General features: G+C 48.0%; 1 protein-coding gene across 5 annotated transcripts in view; it reads right to left on the bottom strand.

Annotated features, from left to right (window-relative positions):
* TENM4 (teneurin transmembrane protein 4) overlaps positions 1-19,032 on the bottom strand; it is a 2,866,770-nt gene that overhangs the window by 137,955 nt on the left and 2,709,783 nt on the right. For all 5 annotated transcript variants that reach the window (XM_053202558.1, XM_053202562.1, XM_053202561.1 and 2 more), the window contains 3 exons: positions 12,285-12,386; positions 10,077-10,271; positions 3,896-4,096 (listed from right to left, as the gene is read on the bottom strand). In XM_053202558.1, coding sequence (XP_053058533.1) covers positions 3,896-4,096; positions 10,077-10,271; positions 12,285-12,386 — 498 coding nt within the window. The remainder of the gene's footprint in view (positions 1-3,895; positions 4,097-10,076; positions 10,272-12,284; positions 12,387-19,032) is intronic.

A 19,032-nucleotide genomic window follows, 5' to 3' on the forward strand; every position in this document is an offset into this window, starting at 1 on the left:
CAGGAATGGACCACCCAGCACCTAGAGCTATTAGGCCAATAAGGGTGGGACCTGAGAGGGAACAGGGGGTAGGGGAAGGCTGACCCAAACCTTATGACAAGGACCCTTGCCTACTGTCACAGGCATTCACATCCTAACGTTCCCCCCTCTGTAAAGAGAGCTTTCCTACTATTCTTTCTTCCTGATCTTATACTCTAATAAAATTTTGCCAATGCGATGCTCATTTTGTGTCCACCTCTTCGTTCTTTGAGGGAGCAAGACAATGAATCCCACGTACTGTGGTAAAGAGTCCTGCAACACCTTGAAGGAAACTAACTGCAACTTGCTGCAGCCATCGTACTAGCGGGGAGCAGATTTTCTGACAGTCCAGTGCCTGTCCCACCACCATGAGGCTAACTCCCCTAGCGCAGAGGCGGTCCCTCAGCTCCAGCACCACTCAGTCAATAAGGCATCTCTTGCTTTGCTTCATGGCCAATACTCAACAGCTTTCAAACAGCTTCCACTCAGTGCAAGTGCCCTTGGAAGGGAGGTAGGAGAAAGATACCAAGTGCTCACTCTATCTAGGCACTCTTCTATGTGCGTGCACACATTGTATAATTTAATGGTCACATTAAATTGAGGTAGACACTGTTATTATCCCATTTTCAGATAAGGAAGCTGAAGTCAAGAAAAGCCAGTACCTTGCCAAGGTCATCCAGTTAGCACATGGCAGAGCCAGGACTGAGCTCAGGCAGGTACTGCCTATACAAAGCAGGGTTGCAAGAGAGAAAACCACCTTCGAAGTGCTTCCACTAGACTTCAGACTGGTTTCTGGAGGGGAGGTGACCGCTGAGGAGGAACAGTGGCCTGTGGAGAGGCAGCACAGAATACCAGGAAGCGGGCTGGGCCTGGGCTCCCAGGCTGAACTTGGGCTGCCAGCCTCATAGGGCACCAGCGTGCCTTAGGCAAGTCTGCAACCCCCTGAGCCTCAAGGTAAGAATGGGGATGATGTCATAGCTGGCCACCCTGCCTACAGGGCTGTTGTCCTGTGTGTGTGTGTGTGTGTGTGTGTGTGTGTGTGTGTCTGAGAGAGAGACAGAGACAGAGACAGAGAAATATCTCTGTATGCTGTGAAGTACTCAGCAAACACAAATTGTTATTTGCTATCGCCAGGGGAGACGGTACTTTTGAAGCCATCTTTGAAATTCCTGGCCTGGTGGCAGTCGTGACACTGTTTCAGTCAGCTGCAGGTTAGAGATTTACAAACTATAATCCACATTTCTGAAAGGGCATATTTCTTCTTGCCTCTATCAAATGTCTTCATTAATATCGAGGGCTCTCATCAATGGCTGTTTTAATCATAATTGTAATGCAGCTAACATTTACTGAGCCCATATTACGAGCTGAGTAGCATGATAAGTGAGTTTTTAATAACATCTTAAACAATTCACCACATAATAATTTTCCAAATAGTAACCCCAGAAGGTAGGTCCTGTTAACCACCTCCATTTTACAGCGTAGGGAGGTGAAGGAACTTGCCCGAAGCTAGAACTAGTACGTAGGGGGGTCCGCGTTTGGACCAAGGTTTGCTGGGATCAGGGACGCTTCTCATCCCTCCTCTGACCGTGCGCAAGAGGCCACACACAACTGACACCAGTTATGGGGAGCGATGTACACACGGTGGAGGAAGACAAACCCTCACGATTCTATTTAAAGTCCCTTCCAGTGGGTCTGCTGTCTCCTTTTATGGGACCAACTGAAGAATACTTAGTGATCTCACTCAAAGTTACACCTACCTCTGTGAAAGGCTGTGGCGTTTCATCAGGGATTAACAATGCATGGACACGTACATACCTATCATAAATTAGCTTTGTGGCCACATAACAAACAATACAACCCAGTGTAGCTTTGAGAAGACCATTTATTATATCGCTATAAACAGAGCTATATAAAAAGAATTATTCCTAAGACCCTGCGCATCTGCGTTTGCAATCACGTCTTAACATGAGCTTTGCAAATGAGGCTAAAAAGTCCAGTTTAGACTGCATACTGAACATCAATTCTCCATTCAAGGGGGCAAGGTAGTCCAAAGTATTCCAGAGGCACAAAGGCTGCATGGATCTCATTTTTGCCAAAGGTCCTCAACCATCTTTCCTGATCACAAAGGGGACTGCTAACACACAACATGATAAGCTCATTTGGGCTTCCCGTCGTTTAAACCGTGTGGTGTGGGAGAGACAGCGATTTAAGTAAAAAAACAAAAACCAAAACCATAGCTAGAGATGCTGCCACTGTTTAGCTGTGTGTCCTTGGGTAGGATTACTTAAAAATTTTCTGTGCCTGAGCTTCTCCCTCAGTTCATTTCTCTTCATTTGTTTCTTTGTCGTCTCCACTCCCTTCATCCTTCAATGCAAGTGTGACAAACATGGGGACTTTCTTATCTCTTTATATCTCTGATTAGAAGAGTCCCTAGTACACAGTAGGTGTTCAAAGGTATTCACTGAGTAAAGTATTCTGTAAATCAGTCACACAGGGGCAATGATACCTTTCTCACGGGGTTTTCACGTGTCCACTGTTTATTTTTTAAAGTTTCTTTATTTTTGAGACAGAGAGAGTGAGCAGGGGAGGGGCAGAGAGAGAGGGAGAGAGAGAGAGAGAGAGTCCCTCCGCTGATAGCGTGGAGCCTGAAGCAGGGCTTGAACTCACGAATCATGAGATAATGACCTGAGCTGAAATCAAGAGTCAGACACGCCACTGACTGAGCCACCCAGGCGCCCCATGTGTCCACTGTTTAAATGAGACATTAAAAGTGAACACACCTGGGGGCGCCTGGGTGGCGCAGTCGGTTAAGCGTCTGACTTCAGCCAGGTCACGATCTCGCGGTCCGTGAGTTCGAGCCCCGCGTCAGGCTCTGGGCTGATGGCTCAGAGCCTGGAGCCTGTTTCGGATTCTGTGTCTCCCTCTCTCTCTGACCCTCCCCCGTTCATGCTCTGTCTCTCTCTGTCCCAAAAATAAATAAATAAACGTTGAAAAAAAAATTAAAAAAAAAAAACTGAACACACCTGCTATGTACCAAAACTGTGCTAGGTAATTCACAAATTGCCATTTAATCATCATTTTGAGAGGGTCTACGCTTAATTGATTGAGCCACCCAGGCACCCCAAGGGTCTAAAAAATCATAAAGTGCTTACAGACAGAAGGCTGCCAATAGAATTATCCTTTGGAGGTTATATGTATAAACCCTCTACATATGAACCAAACAGTAAAACCAAAAACACATGTAATCATGCATTCATTATCCATTCATCAATATTTATTGAGCAGCTGTAGTGAGCCAGGCCTGTGCTGAGTCCTGGGCATGTGGGGTGAATAGACATGTTTGTTATCTTCATGGAACTTACGGGCTAGCAGGGGATCTGGCCACAATGGCAGGTAGGAACTAGGTCACAGAAAACCTTAAATACTACACTGAGTTCAGACTTCATTCTGAAGAACGGGTGAAACTAAAGGGTTTGGCAGCTGGGACCTGAGTCCTTTAAAGCCCCATCCCTGCAGATCTCACCAGGCATGCTGTTCCCCATGGCCCTGCCTCTAGGGATGACCACCATAACATGGGAGATGAGATATCAATCTATTACTGTAATTCACATGGTTACAGGGCAAGGGTTTGACTCTGGGTTTAAGCGATGTGAAGATTAGTTTCTGAATCCTCTGCCCATCTAAAAAGTACGGGTGCCGAAGGATGGAGTTCAGGGAAAGAAGAAAAGCACGCAGAGATGTGGGTCACCCCACTAATACATGACAGAGAATAGGGTCAGACCACTAATACTGACAGAGAATAGGGCACGAACCGTGAACATGTTACAGCGGAAAGCCCCTTCCTCCAGCCACGCTGTGCCCTTCTCCCCACACTCACCAATGGAACAGTCGTGTCCAGTCCAGCTTGGGTCACAGCTGCAAAGGCCGGTGTCTGGGAAGAAGGTTCCGTGGCCTGAACACTGGTCCAAGCACGTGGCTCTGGGCGTCTCACAGTTAGTGCCTCCCCATCCCACGGAACAGTGGCACTCGCCTCTCACGCAGACACCCCGGCCTGAACACGTGGGGTCCATGCAGTCCACTGTGACACAAAGCAAAGGGAACACAGGTGAGCATCTGATCAGCAAAGGTGAGGCTTCTTTAAGTGAACTACTACACTTTGTAGTAGAAGGGCTTGGTAAGAGGACACAGATCTCCTGAGGACAGGCCACTTGATACAGTAAAAAGGAAGGATTTTAGCAACTGGTAGACCCGGGTTCCCGGCTCTATGGGTGGCTGACTGTTTACCAGTCAGAGGCTTGGTTCCCTTGCCTGTAAAAGGTGGATACAGATCTCTAACTTCTTGGTTTGTTGGGGTGATGGAGTAAGAAATAAGTAAGACGGGTGCCTGGCTGGCTCAGTCGGTAGAGCATGTGACTCTTGATCTCAGGGTTGTGAGTTCAAGACCCAGCATGTGACCTCTCGATCTCAGGGTTGTAAGTTTAAGCCCCAAGTTGGGAGTGGAGTTTACTTAAAGAAAAAAAAAAAAAAGAAATATTTATCAAGTGTTAGCATGGTGCCCTGTGCCTGCTACGTCTGTAATAACTACACCAGTTAGCGGACAAGACGTTGTTTTGTTCATTTCTGTGTATCCACCTCCTAGAACAGTGCTTAGCACATAGGTCCTCAAGAAATCTTTGTCAAATAAACTAATACTGTTTACCACTTCATAATACAGTCTTAACATGAATGTGGGACTAAAAGAGATTCCTTAATTTAAAAGAGAATTTATTTTGCACTTAAATTCCATTAGATTTTATCATCTTGCCAAAGTTCTTGTGACTGACACACACTTTCAAACCTCACTTTCCAGAGGGCAAACATTTCAACGACTATTCAAAATTACATGTGGGAGCTTTGCACAGATTCTCCTCATGTAGTGGGTGAACTATATAGCTGTAGCTCACAGCCAAGCAACCCCTGCTGGGCTATTAGAGCCTAAGGTCAAAGTGGTCTCAAGAGATCAAACCAGGAAGAGAGAAAGGAAAATAACATTATGGGTGACCTGCTCCGTGCCCGCACTCTAGGAAGTGCTTTACATATAATATCAGATTCAGTTTCTTCCATAACCCAGCGAGGTACAGATGAGGAAATTGAGGCTCACAGAGGCAAATAATTTAAGCCAAATCATACAGTTAACCCTGCCAGAGAGGAATCTGAAGGCGCGTCTGTCTGATTCTGAAGCCAATATTTGTTCCTGCGGCTGATTTTCCTAAATCAAAGTTTTAGCTACGGGGCTACGCAAAGTTAACAGAGACCTCTAATCTTCCAGAAAGCACTGCACAGAAAAAACAAAAGGAGAGTAGGCAAAGTTTGGTCCAACGTTATGCAAAAGTCGTTGGATCTTTTATTTTAGGAAGGCAGGAGATTCCACTCCTCTTGCAACTGTAGGGGACAGTGGTGTCCTGGCAGGGGGTGCTGTGATGGGTGTGGTCAGCTTCCTCCTGGAAGGAGCTCATGAGGAAGCCCTATCTATGCTCCACAGGAAGGAACCTGGCATCCGGCCTCTGAGGCCCTACGTCATGGTTCCATGACCCGTGTCAAGTCCTGTACCTCCTCTGAAATTCCCATGTCAAAACTATCGACACCTCGGTCGCTAATGAGGACACCGAGGATTTGAAAGGACTGTGTGAACTGTAAACTGGTGGCAAGAAGTTACTTTTCCATCCTGTCAGGATATTCAGCAGTGTGACGTGGGCAGACTGGTCAGAGGTGCTTTTACTTTATTCATTTATAATCCAGACAAGATTTTTGTTCATTTAGGAATTAAATTTTTTTTTTTAATGTTTATTTATTTTTGAGACAGAGAGAGACAGAGCATGAACGGGGGAGGGTCAGAGAGAGAGGGAGACACAGAATCCGAAACAGGCTCCAGGCTCTGAGCTGTCAGCCCAGAGACCGATGCGGGGCTCGAACTCACTGACCGTGAGATCATGACCTGAGCCAAAGTCGGACGCTTAACCGACAGCCACCCAGGTGCCCCTACGAATTAAATTTCATAACCCCACATATTTGACTTTGGTGCAAAAGACTGGGAAGCCTGGCCTGCGGATGTTAAGGGTCAGACACAAACGGACAGAGACCGTACAAACGGCTACCTTCTGGGAACAGAATGTCTGTTTGAGGACCAGCTTATCAAGACAGTTCTTTGACTTTATAGGTTTTGAAAAGGGTTTTCAACTTACTGGCCTAAATGAGAAATCAGAAAGTCAGAAGCGAGGAGCAATCATTTGCTAAAAAACAGAGTTATGAGAACAACAAGAGCAACAACAATAATAACAACCAGTATTGAGGTAGTCCTTCTTCTGGGCCATATTTTGCTATTAAACCTTCTATATACATTATGTCATTTAACTTTAGCCACAATTCTTTGAGGTAGATACCATTACTATCCCCATTTCACAGAGGAGGATATTAAAGCACAGAGAGGTTGAATAACTTGCCCAAGATCACACAGGGTAAGTGGAGGGATTTACATTGGAATCACTCTTTCTTGGTACACATCTCTTGCTATTTCCTCTGTAATCTTACTGGTTCAAGAATATACACATACGTGTATACGGACATAAGTGGTCAAAACATAGAAACAAAACCAAAATAAAACAAGAAAAGAAACAGAACAAAGTGGAGAATTAATAAAGCCAAACGAAGGCAAAGAATCTTCTCTTGCAGTCTCTGCACACTACTTAACAATGGTTAAAGCATGACCCGTTGGAGTTCCTGGTAATTAAAAATCATAAAAATAATAATAGTGATATATTTTCACGACTAGCCTCACATCTCAGAACCTCAGAAGGATTATTCTGGCCCATTAGGCTACTATGGTAATTCCCTAGATCCAGAGAGCTTTCCAATTTGACAGGAAACGACTCAGCAATTCCTATCCCGAGGCCTATAAAGGTATTTCCCGTTCTGCGAGCGCCTGGGCCCAGGCTTCGGGTGGAAGCAGTCTCCGAGGCGCCCTCGAGGTTGAATCTATAAATCTGCGCTGTTAGCAAGCGAGCAAGCCGGGAGGGCGCCAAGTTTAGCAAGAGGCCCTTGGCGTCACGGCCCCATTCCTCAGACACAATAAGTCTGACAGGGACCCAGGAACCAGCAAAACCAATCCCATGCTCTCAAAAGATGGTCCGGGCGGGGACGAAGGCACTGCTGAAAGGACTACCTCCAGGCAGTAGTCACTGCTTCTGAAGGTCCACCTGGAAAAGTGGGTGGGGCGTGTGAGGGGAGTTTCGAGGAGGACGGAACCTCCAGGAAAGGCCTTTTGGCTGAACTGGCCGAACTCCCTGCAGGGAGGACAACGTCCACAGCCATGATCTGTGCCACCAGGATGCTCTGCCAGAGATGTCCTCTATAGACTCTGGATCTGCTCTCGCTTTCTGGGGCCTCTGGTTGATGAGAACCCTCGGGTGGGATTAAAGTTGTCTTCTTTCTATCCCACGAGGGCAGTTTCACAAATGACGCTTATTTCCCTGGGAGCGGTGGGTGTCACGGGAAGAGCCAGCTGGCCAGGGGTTAGGGAGGTCTGTGCCAAAGGAGCAGGGGAGAAGTTGGCAGGGAAGTGGGCTGAACTTTGTGTGGAAGACAGTCTAACTCAGTGTCCGCTTGGAAGAGGGGCCAAACGGTACATTTGTTCTCCTCTGCAGAGCTTGGCATTCAAGCCAACATTTCTGGCAGAAGCTTAGCCCATTAATGAAATGATGAGGCCTGCACGAGCTGCAAACACAACTCTTCCCCTAACACGGTCCCCGCTTCAGTGACCACACCAGCCATTAGCCGCTCTTCAGGACCACAACACGGTGTCTCACTCTGCCCGGCAAAAGGCCTGGGGTGGTCTCTTCTGCCCCTCCCCCAACTCCCTCCAAGCGTCCTGTTGGCGCGGTTTTAAAAAAAATAGGGGGCAATAAACCTCAGAAGGAGGAGAGAGGGGAGAAAATAAGCTTGTTAGCTGATGTTTTATAAACACAGTGAAAGGGAGGAGGAGAGAGAGCAGCGGGGAGTGGGGGGCAGGGGGGGAAGGGCAGGGAAGACCCCGAGAAGCCCCCATTATAAACACAAGGACGTTGCAATGACGCTTCAGCAGAGAAACAGAAATAATAAAGGGAATCAGAACCAGATGGCCCTCCTCAGGAAAGAAAGGAGTGAAAACGCTTCTTTTCGAATAGATCACGTACATCAAAGAGCTTAACAACCTTTTCTCCCTCTTTGTAAGTAACCCTGCCCGCTGGGGCACTGCCCAGTGCCAGCTGAGCCGGAGGACGGTCTGCCTCCTTGGCCCACAGAACAGGGTGGGGTTGGGGGGAGGGGGGCGGCCCCACAGCCTCAAGAGGAATCTCTTTGTTTTTCTTTTCTTCTCGGGGTCTTCACCTCAAGTGGCTAAAATGAGAAGGGAAAGCAGATGAAGGTCACCGTTGTCAGGACGAGAAAGTGAAGTTGCTTTGTTCCTGAGGCTGGCGCTCCTCCTCTCTCAGACGGCCCAAAGTAATCCCCAATCCAAGTTAATAGGTCTGAATCGGGACCCCCAGGCACACTTGGGGTTTACAGGCAGCCTGTCTCCAAGAGGCACTGGTTTTCAGACACTAATCCCTTCCTGTTCCCCGCTCCTTTAAAGTGGGCCCATTCTACCGGCTCTCCTTTGCTTGCTTCTTTTTTAAGAGAAATGATACCTTGAGAGGGGCCTGTGTGTTAAATCCCAAATGGGTTAGAAGGCCAGCTCTCCTTGGAGCCTCCTCCATCCACGGAAGAAGATGCCAGCACCCTAGATGGTGGGCAGTGGGAGTGAGGGCCGTTAGCTTTGTCCACCAGTTTCAACAGCGACATCCCCCCATTTCCAAAAGACCTTGGATAAAGTGAGTGGGGTGAAACAGGAAATGTGCTTCAACTGTCCCCAGAATAATACTAACAATATAAGAGCTAACATTTACGGGGCATTTATTATGTGTCAGACACTGAGCTAAGTGCTTTACATGGGTCATTTAATTCAATCCTTATGATGGCCCTCTGAGGAAGGAATTCCCATTTTGTTGATGAGGGAAGTGAGGCTAGTTTGTGGCACAGCCGGCACTCAAACCTACATCTGGTTCCAGAGCGTGTGCTTTTACAAGCCACCCTATATTGCTTGTGAATAAGACCCCTCTCATCTAGAAATCCCATGCATTAAAAAGGAAAGAGGGCTCTGAAGTAGTAAGGCATGGGGTGGGTCCCAGCCCTGCCACCGGTTAGTTCTATGACCACAGGCCCACCATCAGTTAGCTCCATGACACTGGGTCTGCCACCAGTTAGCTCCATGGCCATGGATGGGCCCACCCCTGGTGAGCTCCATGACCATGGGCCTGCCACTGCCTCTCCCTGGGCCCCGGGATCTTCATTTGTGACACAAAAATGCTCACTTACCTCACCAAGTTAGACTGCCTGGGAAAGAAATGGCAACACTGTTAAAGCGACAGCTCACTGTCTAGCCTCCACTACACGATCATAGTTTACTTTATGGAGGAAAGAGACATACTCACGAGCATCTACGAGCCACACAACACACGCCTGGGCTAACAGAAGGCAGAGGGTGAAGGCCTCTAACAGACATGCGGAGCACATGAGCTTAAAGGGGAGGAGAAAGAACCTGGGCTGAGGGACCAGAAACACTGGGCTCAAACCCAGCTTTGCCACCTACCAGCTGTGTGACCCTGGGCAGGTCATCTGACTCTCTGAGTCTCGGTTCCCCCTAAGTATAAAACAGAGATATTACCCTACCCTGTTGGGTTTGAGGTTAAATGACAGAAGGCTTCTAGGACAGAGCCTTGTGTATAGGACGGGCTCCACATAGGACACTTCTCTTCCTTTCGCTGCCTAGGACTCTGATTTGCCCGTCCTCTTCCGTGTGGTTAATTCCTGCTGCTGATGGGGGCCTGGCTTGGGGTGTGGTCCCAGGGCTGTCCGGGAGCTCTCCTCTGCTCCCTGAAGGCCCTCCCCGTGCTGTGCGCTGACCTCTGTCTGGAGCAAGGTGCTGGGCCGCCCGCCCGCCATCCTACCTTCCTCGCAGCTCTCGCCCTTGTAGCCAGGGTTGCAGATGCAGGTGCCCATGATGCAGGTGCCGTGGTTGCTGCAGGCCACGTCGATACACTGGTTGGTGGGCACATCGCACTCGGCGCCCTTCCAGCCGCTGTGGCACAGGCACCTGCCCTTCATGTACTGGCCGTTCCCACTGCACAGCACGGGGCAGGAGGCTGGGGAGACAGCACAGGAAGTCTGGCATGAATCAGCACCCTGCACACCCCACCTGCCTTTGTCCCTTTCTCCCTTCGGCCTGCAGGCTTGACCAAGAGCCTCAAGTGCTTTGCTACAATTCCCATCTGTCCGTGTCTCTTGCTTTGTTTCACTGTAATCTGAACACATCCGGAACTGTAGGCAAAGGTGTGCAGGGCAGGGCCTGGGGGAGCTAGTGCCCAGTGACCACCGCTTTCCTCCATCCCCGCATACTACTGGTGCAGCACGGTGGTCACCAGGACCCTTATGCAGGAAGCTTCCATCTGTTTCTTGGTCTTACCAGGAAAGACAGCGGCTAGGACTCCCGCCTGACCCAGTCTCTCCTCCGGCACCCTCCTGACAGCATTCCATTTTGCTCCCTGACCCCCTACCTGCAGCACCACCTACTGTCTCTCCAACCCAGTCAATCTCAGCTTTTCTTGCCTTTCAGACTCCACCTGAGCCCCACACACCCCACAAGAGAATAGCTGAGCCCAGCTTGGCTCTCTAAAGTATTATCTTTCCATTCTGCCTCTTAGCGTCAAGTGTTTTGTGATCATCTGTATGAAGGACGCTATATAAAAACAAATTATACTGCATTGTGCTGTAAGTACCTACCAGCCTTACCAAGATGCAATAAGGCTGTTTTATATGTGACTCTTAACTTTAAGTGCATATGGGATGAGACAGTAATTCTTGTTAGAAGGAATGACTCATCTCTTCTCTCTGCACCACCCTCCGCTGGTCCCCGCCTTGCTTCTTTCCTTTTTAAGGCACTGATCAGGTAATCACTGTGGTTCCTCAGGGCTGCAGCTCTGCTGTCTCAAACAGAGTGTCTTCCACATCAGGAAGGATAAGAAGAATCCCCCAAACAGCATCACGCTGTATTGTTATTTGTAGGGCACGGTGAAGAACCATCTCTGCCTTCCTCTGATGAACAACTATTCAAGCATCAGGTCCAGGTTCCAATGGCACCCCACCTGGGGGGCCTTTTCTGGTCCTTATGGCGTCCAAGCTGAGACAGCTGATGGGTGCTCCCCAATTTAACCTTGCTCTAGCATGTTTTACTTACTAATGATGGCTTTGTCATCGTCTACTTACTCGTCTGTCTCCTCGACCAGACTGAAAGCTCCTGGGACTGGGGCTTGCTCAGTGCTCTAACCCCAGCACCTTGCACAGGAACAGGCCCTAGAGGGCACTAAGCAAATGCCTGCTGAATGAGTGAAGAGGTGGGAAGCCCAGAGGAAGGAGCCGTGTTAGTTTCCCCAGAGGACCGCCAAAGCCTCAGGACTACAGAGCTCCTTTGGCCTTTGCCACGTTTATTCTTCTGAGAACAGGAACAGAGGCCAAGTGCACAGGGTGTATCATGGGCAGCCTTTAAGCCATGTTAGTAGGGCTGTATGTGCCCAAGTATGAGGCAACATTAGGGTCCTGTGTGGAGAAAAGCATCCTTCCCTCCCGAGTCTCTCCCCTCGGTGGTCCCTGCAAAGAATCTGGCAACAATGGAGCACTAATTCAGGCCCTGCCACAAGGCCAGAGTGCACAGCAAAGAAAAGACACTTGGTGCGTGTCGACCATACTTCAATAATCAAAAAACAAGTGAAACAAGCCCCCCCCCCCAAAAAAAAACCACCAAAGACACATGGCAAAGGCTGATCACTCCTCAAAAGGGAAATCAACTTTTTTGAAAGACCCTCACTGTCACTTCCCCTGCCCCCGCAGCAGACGGGAGGTTCACTGTACCTGCCCTTGTAAAGGCTGGCCCTCCTGAGCTCTCCAGTCATGTCCTTGTGGACAATGGGGCTGATGTGGCCTTAGCTCTGCCGGCAGACCCCCTGCCCTTGGAGCTTCCAAAGAATGGCTCTGGGGGGTCCTTTTTGTGGGAGGCAGGAGGTGGTCTGGGGTCCTGCGCTTTCTCCGAGAAGCAGGATGTGAGCCCCCCATGGGGCCGAGGGAGTGGGCCTCACATGCACACACGCACACACAGGTCTCACCTCTGCCACAGTCGGGGCCCAGGAAGCCCAAGAAGCAGTGGCAGGTCCCAGAGATGCAGTCGCCGTTGCCATAGCAGTTGCTGGGGCAGTTATCCACCGACTCTGGAGGGGGAGAGAGGGAGAGAGTTGAAAAGAGAAACTTCTTCACCCAGACCGAGGGCCTGGGTATCAAAACCTCAGGTGAACCAGGGCCCACACGTTCTAGCTCTTCTGGCCCGGTCGCTGAAAAGAACCAACAGAGTTAAAAATGATGTGTGTCGGTTTTACTCTTATTGCATCTCAAATGACACTAAGAGTCGTGTTCTGGAAAACGTCTGCCGCCACCAAGTTTTTATATATCAAGTTTGTATCTACAAACGCGTAAGAAATTCTTCAGCTGAAAACACTGGGGACAACAGTGCAAGCTGTTCGTGGTGCTTATCTGTGGATGCCGGGGTATCATCGGGAAGTCCTTGCAGTCTTCTTTATGCTTTGCTGTGCTTTACATTTTCCTCTTAAAGGGCTGATATTCCATTCACTTTCTTCTTCTTCTTTTTTTCATAAAGCTCCTGGCATTTGCAAACCTGTCTCTTCCCGTCTCGGATTGCTCACCTATCGGTCTGGGTGCACACTGTCTTCCCTAGGGCTAACACAATGGCCTCCTGGCTGGTCTCCTGTTTCCTCTCTTGCTCCCCACCCCACGCAGTCACCACCCAGCAGTCTGAGTGATCTCCGGAAAACCAATCTGATCCTGCCACTCTCCTACTTAAAACCCTTCAGAATGGCTTCCCATTTATTGAGACCAAAAAAAAAAAAAAAAAAAAAAATCCAAGTTCTTTCAAAAGGCACAGGAGTTTTCTCTCGTACTCCCTCTGCCGTCCCTGCATCCCTGGCGTATGCTGTCACGCCCACCTTTTGCAGGGATATGATTTTCTCAAACTCTTCCTACTACTTTTAGTATACTCTGTGTGACGTGACAAAAGAATATGGCATTTATTTAAGAAAGGTTTTAGCAAAAAAAATAGTCAACGTTTTGTAGCCTCAGGTAGTCCGGTCTTTTAACCTAGAAAATCTGTGTATTTGGAACAGCCTATTTCTTAATAATGCTGGATGTGGAATAAAGGAAAGAAGCCACTATATACTGAATATCTTCTTTGTGCCATGTATTTCCACAAAGTTCATAATTTCACTGTCACCAAATCTGCAAGCGTGTATTGTTATTCCTATTAAAAAAAGAAAAAAGAGGAGGCCCAGAGAAAGATGAAGTAACCTGCTGAGCACCACAAAGCCACTGAGTCCTGGAGGCAGGATTTGAACCCAGGACTCCAGGCCTGGTCTTCTTCAATGATACTGTGCTATCTGGGCCTTGAAGGAACTCACTCCACAGCAGGAGCCCGGGGGATGAACGAGGTGACGGATTTATGGCACAGCGAGGCCAGTCCTGAAGACAGCAAAGGATCCCCGCTAGAAGGCAGTAAACTCCAGAAATTTCAGGGCTTAAAGGGATCCAAGAGACCACAGCCTAATGCTCTCATTTAACACTGAAGGAAACTGAGACCCAGAGGAAGGGCAGTGACTCACCCAAGGGCTCAGAGTGAGTCAGAATAGAAAGCAGACGAAGGGTAAGGTGGGACAGAGTTAAGGGTTTCAGCCTGTTGTCTTAGCTCACAGCTACAAGTCATGAAGCCAAGACTAAGGCCTCTGTTAAATAAGATGTTAGCCTAAAACACGTGAGTCTTGCCCACAGGAAATCTGCAGCCTAACTGGGAGAACGAGAGGACAGTTGTCACCCAGGTAGCAGTACAGGGCATGGAAGCAGCTTTGCCTGGAGGTACAGAGACCTGGTTCTGGGGTCCATTCTTCCAGTGCCATGCTGGGGAGCCTAAAACAACTTCCCTCCCCTCTCTGGGCCTCACCTCCTTCATATGTGAAATGCAGGTGAAGGCAGAGATGACCCCTAGCACTACCCCCTGTTCTAAAATTTTATGAGTCTACAATTCATAAGAGGGCAACTGTGCAGAAAAGACGTCCAGACAAGGAACCCTTAAACGTGACAAAGCACTTAGGGCCAATGCAGTGGGAATTGATTGAACAAAACCAGGACAGGAAAGGCTTCCCAGAGGAGGTGGGCTTGAAGAATGACCCAAATATGGATAGGTTAGGGAAAAAGTTGGGGGATGGTGAGGAGCTCCTAGCGTGGTACATTTCCCAGACAGGTCTCTTCCCAACTGTTTGCCATTATTAACTTGCAAACTACTTAAAAACGTTTGGCAAAAGAGTTCAAATGGGTAGTTCCTTTGGTGAATGGGTAGGAAATCCCATCCCCTCGATGTCCCCCTGCTAACAAGGGCAGTGCTAAGAACAAGAAGGTCCAGTCTGCCTAGACTCACTGCAGCACAAAGTAGTCCGGGTCCCAGCAGAGCGAGGCTCACAAGCCAGAGCCCTGGGCACCTCCGCTCTCTGTTGACTTTGCCTGGAAGAATCCACGTTCCTACTGCCTTAAGGTTATAAGTGTCTTTACAGAGAATGACTTGGGAACTTTCATTCTGAAGATGCTTTTAAAAAATAAGAATTGTGAGTAAAGTTTACAGCCAGATTATTTTCACCTGAAGCTACCGGTTGACAGTACAACGAGGGAGGGTGGGTTCCACCCATGGCACTGCAGGAGGGGCACAGGGCAGAAGCAGGAGGCCTGGCTTCCGGGTCCTGCTCTGCTACTGAATGGCCGTGGGACCTTGGCCGTGTCACTTGATCTTTCGGCACCTGTTTCCTCATCCACTTGTTCCTCTTTTGCTTCCCTGCATGGCAACTCCTAGTCCTTTCAAATCCAGCTCAAATGTCACCTCTCCTGACAAGCCTTCCTGATTTCTTGAAAAGGCTAAGTTACTCCCAGGACTGAAGGTAAGTTATTCACCCCTATTGAAACTCCACGTAGTCTACGTTGTTGTTACCACTGAGAGAATTCAACCGGATGATCTCAGAGAGCCCCCCAGCTCTAAAACTCTCTGGTTCAGTCCTTCTCAAACCCAGGGGTATAAAATATGCCTCTTAATAAACTGCCACAGTTACCAGTTGCATTTTTAACAAGATCAATTGCAGATAAGTGTTACACACTGTCTAGATTTTGATTTATGAAGTCTGCGAGATACAAACCTGTTAATCATCTGCCAAAAAGCCTTCATAGTGAGACGGTGAGGAAAATACATTTTCCGTGACTGAGTATAGTGTTGTTTGCTGAATCTGACAGAATAGAAGCCTGTTTCCTTCAAAATCTGCCCCAGGCTGTTGGTGTCAGGGGAGGCAGAAGTTTTAAGAGACATGGAATAATTTTACGACAGCAACGAGGAAGTGGAAGGGAGACATTTAGAGAATATTTCCTTTGGACGAAATGTTTAGGTCTATAGTTTTTCTTCCACTTGGAAGGCTTTCAACTACTGGGGGTCCACCTGGGACCCCACAAATGAGTCTCCACTAACCAGATATCTCTATACTAAACACTAGGGCAGAAGTGACACTCATTGGCTCGGGAAAAGTGTGAACTTTATTTGTGTAAATGTTACGCTTCCAATTAGTGTTTGGTGAATTTCTTCCCCTTACAGTTCCTTCCTGCTTTGCTCATGTTCAAACTGCAGCTGCCTTCATTTAGCAGAAGGTGTACCTTTAGACTGCTCAGATCGGAATTAAAAATTCAGCTGCCTGTGAATAACTGACTTTCATAATCAGGGTGTATGGTATGTTGGAAAATGGGGGCCTTTTCCCCTCGCTTTTGTTTCTCTATCACAACAGTGGGTCCTGCTAGGAGATTTAATTTTCAGGAACTTGTTTTTCTCCCACAAATATTGGACTGTAAAGTTGAAGTGTTTCCTTAGCTCATTCTCTGGATGTGTGTTGTGAGTGGGTGCGTTCTCTGGATGTTGTACAAAATATTTTTCGAAATACAAAGGGGTGTCTGCAGAAGGAAGAGAAGGCAACGCTTCTTCCTAGAGGAGATGTGGAAACCACAGAAGCCTCAGTGAACCCATTACAGTGCCGCCCTTTGTCTGCTCACTATCCTTTTCCAGACCCAAATCATTAGCGTTGCTGCGTCAGGGTGAAAGAGGAGCAGAGTTGATAAATATGTCCTCCTGGTCTGGGGTTGATGTCCAGGAAAGCCTGACTTCATTTTCCACCTTCTGCTTTCCTTTAAAAAAAAAATTTTTTTTTAACATTTACTGTTTGAGAGACAGAGAGAGACATAGCATGAGCCAGAGAGGGGCGGAGAAAGAAGGAGTCACAGATTCCAAAGCAGGCTCCAGGATCTGAGCTGTCAGCACAGAGCCTGATGCAGAGCTTGAGCTCACGAACCATGAGATCACGACCTGAGCTGAAGTTGGACATTTAGCTGACTGAGCCACTCAGGCGCCCTTCTGCTTTCCTTTTTTGGGATCCCAAAGCCTCCTTTTGTAGGAAACAGGGAGAAACCACAGAGGAAATCCCACCAGGGAGAGGAATACTAGTTCACAGGGGCAGTCACACCAGAGGAGGAAAGGAGGCCTTTCTCCTCCACGAGCCCACCAGGGCGTGAGCACACCTGCTTCAGGCCCTGGTCCGGTCAGGCAAACCTCCATGGTCATGGGAGCCTGCTTATGGATTCCAGCAGCAAAGACAGACAGAATCCGCTGTGAGTGAGGCTGGAGCTCACTGGCCATCCTCAGTCCCTCTTCTCTGCTCATCCAGTATGTATCCCTCACTCCCAGCCCCTCCTCTGTCTCTTGGTCCCCTGTGATGTGTTCCAGCCAACAGAAGCAACTCCTTCCACTGCTTCTCTCATCTCTCCTTAAGTTGTAAGTGTGCATGTCGGCATTTCTTTGGGAGCAGCAGCTCAAAAGACCAAAGTCTACCTATTGATAGACCTATTGGATCCATCCTTTGCTTCTTCCTTTTGGCTTCTCTGTAGGAGGACAGATGCTAATGCTTCCGGAAAGAGCCAGGAACTTGGACTCTGGGACAGCCAACTGGATGACTGGGTACAAAGCCTTGACTGCATCTCCTGAAATTTATACTTTAGTTTACATCTATTACATCTTCCTTGATTCTGAAAGGGGACTGGGTTTATTATGGGCAACCAAGAAAAGAAAGGAAGACAAACCAGACAGCATAGCTAGGATTTAATTCCACAGCAACTCAAGGTTGAGGAAAGACTCTAAGAGAGACCCTCTCATTCCCTCAAATGGAACCATGAAAGGTGTATCACAGATTTTAATTTATTCTTCATAATAATTATGAGAAATAGTACCTTTGCCATCATTTTACACACTTACACCTCTCAGATGGAGACTGTGAGCTGCAGTCACTTCCTCAAGGTCACATGGCTAGCTGTAAGGGCAAATCTGGTAGGAGAACCAAGCTCTGTCTGAAGCCAAAGAAGCCGAGTTTGTGATAGACGATCTGAAGCAGAGTATGGGCTCTGGAGCCAGGCTGCCTCTGGCTGGCTATGTGCCTTTTGGACAAGTCGTCTCTAAATATCGGTTTCCCCATCTGTGAAATGGGTTAGTAACAGCCACCTAAGAGAGCTATTTTGAAGAGCTAATACTGTAACACTGTGCATGTAAAGAGGTTTGCTCAGGACTTGGTAGAGTTGACACTTTGGTTTTAAACAAGGGTCACACATACCTTCCATTTATGAACCGAAGCAATATACTAACCTGGTCTAATGAATCCAAGCAAGGCAATGTGGGCTTTGGGAGGTAAACACACACACACACACACACACACACACACACACACACACACACACACAACACACAGAAACTCCCCATGGTAAAACAGGAAAACAAACAAGCATGGTGTTGAATGTGAAGAAGGCAGGGCGGTTGGATAGATTTCCTCCTGGGGAAAAGCACTATCAAAACAAATTAAACCTGTTGTCTCCCAGAAGCCCAAACACAGGCAGACTCGTGCCAACATCTGAAAGAACTTTTCTCCCTGTGCACTCTAGATTGGCACTGGGAAGGTGCCAGGTGCTGGAAAGCTGTTCCATGGCCTGTGAGGTGTCAGTCCCTGTAGGTGCCCCAGTGATCTGTGCAGATGATGGGATTCAAAGGCCTCCAGTCTGCAACAGTCTAGGTCAATGCAATGACAAAAATCTGACAAAGCCCCTGACAGCCTGGGCTTGAAGCCAGTTCTGCACTGGTATGTTAACTGGGAGGTCTGTTTTCAATCAGACCCAGAAGTTTACCAACCACTCTTAAGAGCAGTTCTAAGGAGGGGTCTAGGAAAAATGATTATTCCCTTGACTACATTAAGTGTCGGTTCTTTGTTAATTATTTCTTTGGGGGCAAACAGAATTTCTCCAGTAAGACTATGAGCTCCTTGAAGACAAGCATCACATTTGTTTCTCCAAAGAGTCTGCTGTGTGCTACACACACATAGCCAGTACTCAGTAATATTCATTGTGTTGAGAAACGGACCGAAATACAAAGAGGAGAATGGAGGAAAGAGGGCAGGAGGCATGGGATGACAGTCAGACTCCAGAGAATGGCTAGTAGTTGGCAAACAAACCCACTGTTTCTTTGCCCTACAGGTTTAGATGTGCACTGCCTAGAAGAAAGGGGCTGATAAGAAGTGCAACTCTGTGTTGCACTCTCAGACCGTATCTGGAGTTCAGTAGTTCATGTCCAGGAGCCACATTTAAGAGACAGATAAGATGAGCTTGAGCAGGTTTACTGAAGAGCCATGAAGACAAGGATAAGAGAACTTGAACACACATTTCAAATAAAGAATTCCTGAA

Source organism: Acinonyx jubatus, chromosome D1 (genome assembly GCF_027475565.1).
Source record: "Acinonyx jubatus isolate Ajub_Pintada_27869175 chromosome D1, VMU_Ajub_asm_v1.0, whole genome shotgun sequence".
Taxonomy (NCBI): Eukaryota; Metazoa; Chordata; class Mammalia; order Carnivora; family Felidae; genus Acinonyx; species Acinonyx jubatus.